We start from the raw sequence: 8,585 nt of genomic DNA, 5'->3' as shown, positions 1-8,585 counted from the left end.
TGACTATAATATTATGTCTGATTGTATGAGGTTTTGGTAACGTATTAAATGCCATGTTATTAAATGAAAGGGTCATTTCTCCACACGCATACCCCACAGTTTACTTTGTCAGGGATTAAACATCTGGGTGTGGTGTGATGTTGGGAAGCTCAAACAAGAGATTAAATCATGCTGAATATTAGTAATCTCCCCACCAGAGAGAGTCTCTGAAAAGCTCTGTTTGTGCAAATACACAATAATGTAAAAGAAAAAAATAAGGAATGTCCTCAAATTTGTTGGAACAAATGACTAGTGGCACCATTCTAATGGCAGATATGGAAGAAATCCCTGATGATATAACCATTAACATGATTCATGGAATCCAGTATTTGATTTATGTCTCTGTACTTCAGTCTCTTCGTCAGTATCAACAGTTTTGAGATAGCTGAGGTGTGTCAAGAAGAACAAGGTCAAAGAATGAAAATGAACCTTTCCATCTCATGATCTTAACTTTTGTAAATGGATGTTTCTGTACAGCCTGCTCCATTCTCAAATTCTATTTATTCATTTTGTTGGTCGCACTGAGTCATATATTCTTGATTAAATTTGTGCATGTGATGGGACAGTGGGTCATACAAACACATGACTACTGGTCATGTGTTGCAGAAGAAAAATCCCTGCACCCATAGCTGCCACTGGCCTGGCTGAAAAGATTCAACGGTACAGTGAGTGTCTGATTATCTTTTGGCGTGGCACAACCTGACCAACAGGTTTGAGGGTGTGCAGCAACAAACAAGGTGTCAGCTCATCGCAGCCAAAAGTAAAAATCCGTTGACCAAGTTTCAATGGTTTCAAAAGCCCTGAAACCATGAACTCGAATCCACATTTTCCCACACCTACACTCCAATCTGCCTTGGAACATTGGGAATGTCCTTTGTGTGTGCTATACCTCTTGCTTGGGAATTTCATGATTCCCGGATGCACTCAGAAAGCCAAACAATCTGATCTGTAGGGCAGCATTCCTTCTCAAAGGGGACTGTACAATAGAGTTGCAGCCCCTCCCCCATGTCAGCCCAGTCAACTATTAAAAGGTGGTGAACAAAGCCACTCTTATTCCTTTGAGATGTGCCCTGTTAGGATGAGAGCTCTGCCTCTCCACAAGATCCCAAAACTTCCTGTCTGGCTTTACAATGTGCTGAGAAAACCTGTGCAAACGAAGGGATGGAACCAAGTGTACCTGAATTTCCCTGCTAAAAAAAACAAGCTATTTTTTTTTTTGAGGGAAATACATGGACAACCTGTGTGGATGAGTTCAGCCTATACTGATGGGAGTCATGGGAAACACATGGCTTGCTTTGGATAAGAAGTTCAGTTTAATGATGCTCAAATAGTGGAAATGGTGACCTCTAGTGAAAAATAATCACCATTACTGCACATTCACTGTGTACTCCCATTTTACACTTTGCAAACTCTTTTTTTATGATCAATTACTCATTGCCTAGTGGAAAGGAAGTAACAACCCAAAATTGGATATTACTGGAAGGATGAAAGATATAGGAAACGTAGTAAGATAAGTGAGCTAGTATATCTCGAGCCCTCCTAGCTACATCTACTAGCAAAAAAAAAAAATTACAGAACAAAAAAAAAAGAATAAATAAATAATACGAATATCAGAAAATAAGAAAATAAATAATAAGTAATAATAATAATTACAAAATATGAACAAACAACAAGAAAAAAGAGAGAAATTGTAAAAATAAAAATAATAAGTTATAAATCCCTATTACACTTTGCACACTGTAATTCTTGTTGGATATTTTCATATTTATTGTTGCAGTTTGTTACAAAATGTCAAAAATCATTTAAAAAATAACCCTATTAAACCTTTGCTGGCATGAAAGCGCATTGCACCGCCTTCTGGTTGTTGATAACACATTTGTCTGTTAATACAGAACTATTCAGTGCCTGAAAAATTTCAAGCATTTGTATTTTACTTTTTTGGAAGCAGCATGAAGTATTTTGGGTCTTTTCGGCTGGTATCATCATCCCGTCATGAGCAAATATAAAGTACCACAGCTGGATTAACCTGTTATGGGACCCTAGAGCAAAACAAATATGTTATTGGGCCTGTATAGACCCCCTGCTCACTTCTCCTGCCCTCTGTGTATTGTGTGTGTATCCTGTTACCACAAGTGCCATTTAAATACAAATCACACAGAAGACAAGACATAGTTTAATTATATACCCAGTAACTAACTAGTAGGCCTACTTCTGGGCTTGAAGGTGACCTGGCCCCAGGTATGCTGTAATTTGATTAATTTGTTTTTTTAGGGATATGCACTATATTGACACAACATAAACTAAATTAACTAAGGTCTTAAAACTACATTTTGATCCCAAGCCCTTCAGAAAGAAAGGGTGACAAGAATAGGAAATAGTGCAGGACCCCACCTAGTTGATATTATACCTTGGTGGCACAAATTTGCAGTTAGTCAAATTATTTACAGCTAACTGACGGCTAATCTGGGGCTTTTGGGGCATTTCAGGTTCTTGGGACCGTGGTGCAGTTGTCTGCCTTGCCCTTTACTGGTATAATGCTCAGTGACATCATGGATTTAAACATTATGTGATAAACATTGCACCTGCTTATTCATATATGAGAATCATAATCTGAAGCAAATGTATGTACAAGAAAGAGCTGGACAACAATCTGTATTTATACAGGTCAGCTAGTAAAATAATATAGAAATAATTATCCATATTTATTTCTTGATAAATAAAAATGATTCATGGCATTATTTTTAAAAGCATATCCAATTTTTGTAGATGTCATTGTGGTACTCAGAAAATGCATTTGAATACAGGGTGCACATTTCTGGAGACCAACTGCTCTTTTTTTGCTGCAGGGCTGTACAGAAGGTACTAAAAGCGGAAAGATAAATGTAAATATAAATGTAGCAGTGAGAAATATTATTCCCATAGATGCTCAGTTTGCACGTTAAAACAAAGTGCCCCTTATCTCAAATACTACTGTAGATGGCTTTGCCTTGTGTGCCTAACATGTTTGCACAGTTAGCAAATATACAACTATTAGGCCTACATGTGACTAACAGTTAACATAATATGCAATATGGTCAACTTAAAAAAGGAGTGGGGGGGGGATACAAAAGTAATCATGCACTTCATTTTAAGACCCCGTTTTCACCTCTCTAATTACTCTCCCCCTTTCTTCCCCTGGTCCTTTTCAAATAACCTTATTGAAGCAAGGAAGTGTGGAGCAAAAAACAACAACAAAACACTTAGTGTATACAGTTTGGGCATATAAATGCGCCAGGGAAACTAATATGATGAAAGCAAAGAAAAGATATCAGGTAATCTTCAACTGCAGATTAAATGTATTGTTTGATATAAAAATTCAATCCAAAGAATTTGGCTTTTTGCTCGTAAAAATTTGATTTATCCGCTTAAAACTGGACCAATGTGATGAAGCAGAAGGTGAAATTATAATAGAGTCTCGGTAGAAAGTGTTTGACCAGCAGCGCCCTCCTTGACGCCTTAACGTCAGCGATCACGTGGTTTCTACTACGATTAGCTGAAGTTGGAGAAAAGTTTGACAAACCCGAGGAGCTTCGACAGAGCTGCAAAAGAACCCGGACACAAGCAGACACAAACGAGCGAACGGGTATCTAAACTAACGGTGGTTTTCTCCTGTGGAACGATGGACTCTGTCGCCCAGGTAACGGCTCTGACAGAAAGAGGAAGAACTGTTAATGGCGCATAATGACCGACACTTGTGTAGCAAACACACTAGACCACTTCAGAGCAGTGTAACGCATTCTTCTTTCTCACCGTGTCTTTATTTCTCATCAGAAAGTGCTGACTTCAGGATTCAGTTTTGACTGGGGACCTCTGAAGGAGCCTTTGGCATTTATCCGCCTGCTGGAATGGGTAAGTTTTACCAAATCTTTTTTTTTTTTTTTACCATATGGCTTTTGGCGGGGTGTGTTTTTAACATGAACTGTCCGTTCCTGGTGGTGAAAATGTCTTACAAATTGATTATGTTGTTTGTCATGTGACCCACTGCACGCCCGGAGAAGCTATGCAGATCGTCCTTTGAGCTGTAACGCCGTTTCAAATATGGCATGCACAGCAGTTCAGGGGCCGATGATCAGTTTATGGCCTGTCAATTAAGGAAATTTCAGTCTGTAAAACCATAGTTAGTTTTTTATGGCTCTAACTGACGGGTTATGTGTGTTAGCACCTGGAGCATTTAAAAATCGAAGAAAATGCTTTATTTGGTTACTGACTGTTCAGGTTGATGCTTGGCTTGACATATCGTCTTGCCAAATAACAATACAACATGCTAGCTTTTATTTGCCGGGAGGTATTGTTATGTGTCACTTTTGGATCAAACATTGTATGCTCAGTGCATAGTGCGTATGGTTTTAAGTGTAATGACATGCTTCTTTTGTGAACTGTGCACATAATTTACAGTGATGGACATCCTGTGACTAAGGCAACGGCTTCCTGACAGAAGTGTGTTGCGTAAAATATAAAGGAAGTGTGCGTGTGTGTATGTGTGTATACATGTGTGACTAACAACAGCGCTCTGTCCTGAACATCTTCTCATGCCAACGTGTCTCCTCTTATCTCGTGTCTGTGGCTGCAGCTGTTCTCCATATTTGCATTCGCCACAACTGGAGGTTACACCGGCGCAACCAGCATCAACATCATATGCGGAGGCGGAGGCAATAATGAAATACAGGCAGTGTTTAACTACCCATTCAGGTGTGTGTGTGTGTGTGTGTGTGTGTAAACACAAACTGTCTTAAACCAGGGACCGCCTCACTGTGTTTACTTTAAGGATTATTCAAACTAAAACTAGTCTATGTTTACACAGGTTGATGCAGCATCCTTATAATGTTCCTGACTGTAAAATCAACCAGACTACCACCACTACTTACTACCTGACAGGAGACCATGCATCCTCGGCAGAGTTTTTCGTCTGCATTGGAGTGTTGGCCTTCCTTTACAGTACTGCCACACTAGTCCTCTACTTGGGCTACCAGCACCTGTATAGAGAATCCAGTCGTGGCCCCATTGTGGTATGTTTGTCTGAATTCTCGATATTTCTCAGTAGTTTTGTTGAAATGCTTGTCCTTAGCCAGGACCTCCTCTCCATGTATAAATAGCTCAGATATGGAACAAGATGAAATAACAGTGTGTAATTCACAAGGTTGCATTTCACGCAGGAATGTGTTTTCTGAATCTGAATCTGAGTGGATCTAGTTTTATCCAAGCAGGCAATATTTATCTTTTGTCAAATGTGTGGAAATAATGTAACATCTGACATCAGCTGCTGGATTTCAGGGAGTCTACTTCATACCGGAATCCAGCAGGAGGTCAGAGAAAGTGCATTTAACAGAGCTGTGTAAATGAAACAGTTGAAGGGTGCGGTTTCAAACAGATTGCACTTGGTAGTCTGTGTCCAAGAAAGCTCCTTTAGTGAAGCTGCCACTGTAGTCTGTGTGTTACTGATTATTTTTCTGTGCTGCTCAATTAGGACCTGTTGGTTACAGCGGCCATGACCTTCCTGTGGTTGGCCTCATCCTCTGCTTGGGCTAAAGGCTTGTCTGATGTGAAGTGGGCCACCAGTCCTTCAACCATTCTGTCTTTAATTGCTGTTTGCAAGGATGACAAAAACAAGTGCACCCCGGGTGCTATGCCTCACATGGGCCGACTACACGCCTCAGTGGTAAGTGGAACGTAGTCTTTTTCCAGTGTGCTTAAAATTGTGTGTACAACAACAGCCTGGAACATTTGACTCATGTGTTAATCTTTGGCAGATTTTTGGTTTTCTTAACCTGATCCTGTGGGGTGGCAACTGCTGGTTCATTTTCAAGGAAACACCTTTCCACAAAGAAACAACCATCCAACAGCCTCCAGATGTGGAGGGGGGTGTTAGGCCATCGTAACTGCACAGCTTCTTCATCTCAAAACTGTCTAACATGTAGTTTTATTGAAGGAGTCGTTTTTGTACTAATTGTTAAAAGTAAATATTGTGGAATATAAGGTAGACATTTCTAAAAACCAACTGCTCCTTTTTTGTGAAGTTATTAATTTTATATTCAGAGTTGTATTAAAGAAGCTATTTGTAAGTTTAGCTATTGCTACATAGCAAACATTAGCATTAACAGCTGTTTACTCACCAGTCTTGCAGAGAGCTTTGGTTATCATTGCATTTACAAGACAAGAGGTTATAATATGACCTCTGAGCAGCTACTTCTTCAGGGCAGAATGGTCAGAGCAGTGACATCAGAAAGTGACGAGTTGGCCCAAGCTAACTGGTTAGTGTGCTAACTTCAGTAGAAGAAAAGAAGTGAGAGAACTAGAACCAAAACAAGAGGGTTGCTTTCCACTGCTAGAGACAGCTGTGGGTGAGTAAAGGACTTAAGTTTGATACTGAACTCACAATGTTTCTTCTAGACTGGTAAGTAAACAATTGTTAATGCTAATGTTGGCTATGTAGCAATAGCAAAAACGTAGAAGTAGCTCCTTTAAATTGAATTTAGTTCTGAAGTCAACACAGGAAATTATAGCAATCAAAAATATTATTGTAATCGATGTGCAATTTTTTATGTTTCAACATTTACACCCAAATATCCAAAAGAAAGGGTCCTTATCTCAAACGGTACTACGGATGTGGACTGTATGCCTAAATGCAGCATGACTTTGTCACCCTGTTAACTGTCAACAGTACCACATCTTACTTTTGCCATCAACAATTTCCAAAAAAAAAAAAGAAAAAAGACTCAGGGCTATTGAGTGTAGGATTACCAAACACCCAATGAGTATAACATACTTGAAGTGCATTTATTATTAACACCAGTCTAGCCTGGGGACCAAATTAAACTTCAGTCTAATCCTGAAACCTACAATCGGCATCAAAAAGTGTAGTTGCAATGAATGAATGTTAAATAATAGTTCATTTGGAAAAATAATTCAGTTGCCAATATGAGATTATTTATAATGGGTAAAAACAATTTTGTTTAATCATTTTTGTATTATGTCTCACCTTGTCATCTTAGAATGCTGTTAGGCTAAAATAGTAAGATTAGCCTTGAGGCTGATTATTGTGTTGAATGTGGTGAATATATCCGTTTACAGTATGTTGGCTCTTGTTTTTTTTACTATTCCACTTTCTAGGTAGAATTTGTGACATTTTTCCTGAAAGGATTTGTTTGTGTTCTGTTTGCAAGCTTATAATGTTGTATAATTAAAGACAACAACCCAAGGTCCTACAGTATTTGAATACCACTGTACTATGAATTGTATACCCTTAGTTACCCTTGGCAGTTTTTTATAAATATTTGACTGATCTCTAACCTGTTACTAATTAACCGCATATATTTTTCTTATCTTGGTGTTGCCAGGCTTCTACCTCCACTTTGTTGTAAGGGAAGGCAAGCTGTTTTTCTTTATTACTGTCATTGTTTTGTTTTTCCTTTTTGATATAGCCTTGCTTGTTTCACAGTTTGTAGCTTGATCCACCACTGTGTTGATAAGAATGTCACAGATCAGACTGGAGTTCCTGTCACTATCCAGGAAGACATGATATGAAGTGCATCATTAAAAGGAAGAAATTGACTTATGTGTCTGATTTTTATACCTGATACTCTGACCGGTAGCACACATACATGATGTGCTGATCAGACAGATGAACCGGAGCGGACACCTGGCCAGTAATCAGTCATACCACACTCTGAAGAGCTGATGTGTGAGTTTTATTCATTTGTGTTGATCAGACATCCAGATAACACGGCCAGGTAACGTAGTGCAGTTTGACACTCACTAGACATTCTGTGTCTGCCAGGCATCTTCAGCATCTCAGCTGCTAATGAAAACATCCTCTCACACACACACACACACAAGCCTCCAAAACACCTGACCCTCATCAGTCCAGTCAAATTTGAGTGTGACTCACAATGCAGTGCACTGTCAGTGAATCAGAAATCACCACTGTGCTCAGTCTAAAACTCCGGACTCTGGTCAGGCTATAATTTAGAAACTGTGCACAAGATGGATGTTATTGTTGAATTCACCAATTTTAATCTAAATGTGTTTATTTCCCTTTAATATTATTGTTAATTGAATCTCTTTGGATTTGTACAGTTCTCAGGATACAGGGAACCTGACCACATCACTGAGCTTTGTGAAATCGTAGTTATACATTATATATATACATATATATATAGATATATACACATATGTATGTGTGTGTGCATGTATATATATGACGTAATAGCCAGATTAATCAAACAAAATCATTAGTTGCAGCCCCACAGAGTGTACACGGGCCCTTTGTCCAGAGCTTACCCTGGACATCCTGCATGAAAGCTAGAATTGAATTTCCATCAGCTACTCAGCTCGTCCAGATATCACACTTCATAGATGTTCTGCTTGTAATGTTTGCTGCAGATTGTTGCTGTAAAATTTGTGTAATGACAATAAAGACAATTTGGTACCACTTTATGATAAAATTTAAAAATTTTAGATTTTAAAGGCTTTATGAGTTGTGATTAACTACAGCTTTTTATGAATTTATG

General features: G+C 38.8%; 1 protein-coding gene across 1 annotated transcript; it reads left to right on the top strand.

The window, feature by feature from the left end:
* The first annotated feature begins 3,545 nt into the window (after positions 1 to 3,545).
* LOC111219178 (synaptophysin-like protein 2) lies at positions 3,546 to 6,195 on the top strand. The gene is made up of 6 exons (XM_022741792.1): positions 3,546 to 3,715; positions 3,850 to 3,927; positions 4,649 to 4,767; positions 4,880 to 5,084; positions 5,543 to 5,734; positions 5,826 to 6,195. The coding sequence occupies exons 1-6, from the start codon at positions 3,698 to 3,700 to the stop codon at positions 5,952 to 5,954; spliced, it is 741 nt and encodes a 246-aa protein (XP_022597513.1). The 5' UTR covers positions 3,546 to 3,697; the 3' UTR covers positions 5,955 to 6,195.
* The last annotated feature ends 2,390 nt before the right edge of the window (positions 6,196 to 8,585 follow it).

Source organism: Seriola dumerili, unplaced genomic scaffold (genome assembly GCF_002260705.1).
Source record: "Seriola dumerili isolate Sdu_G_001 unplaced genomic scaffold, Sdu_1.0 BDQW01000056.1, whole genome shotgun sequence".
Lineage (NCBI taxonomy): Eukaryota > Metazoa > Chordata > Actinopteri > Carangiformes > Carangidae > Seriola > Seriola dumerili.
This window is presented reverse-complemented; position numbering and strand designations above follow the sequence as displayed.

Excerpts from the sequence above, each read along its gene's own strand:
- LOC111219178 (XM_022741792.1), top strand. Across the intron at positions 3,928-4,648 it reads TTATCCGCCTGCTGGAATGG|CTGTTCTCCATATTTGCATT; the intron begins GTAAGTTTTACC and ends CTGTGGCTGCAG. Across the intron at positions 4,768-4,879 it reads GTGTTTAACTACCCATTCAG|GTTGATGCAGCATCCTTATA; the intron begins GTGTGTGTGTGT and ends ATGTTTACACAG.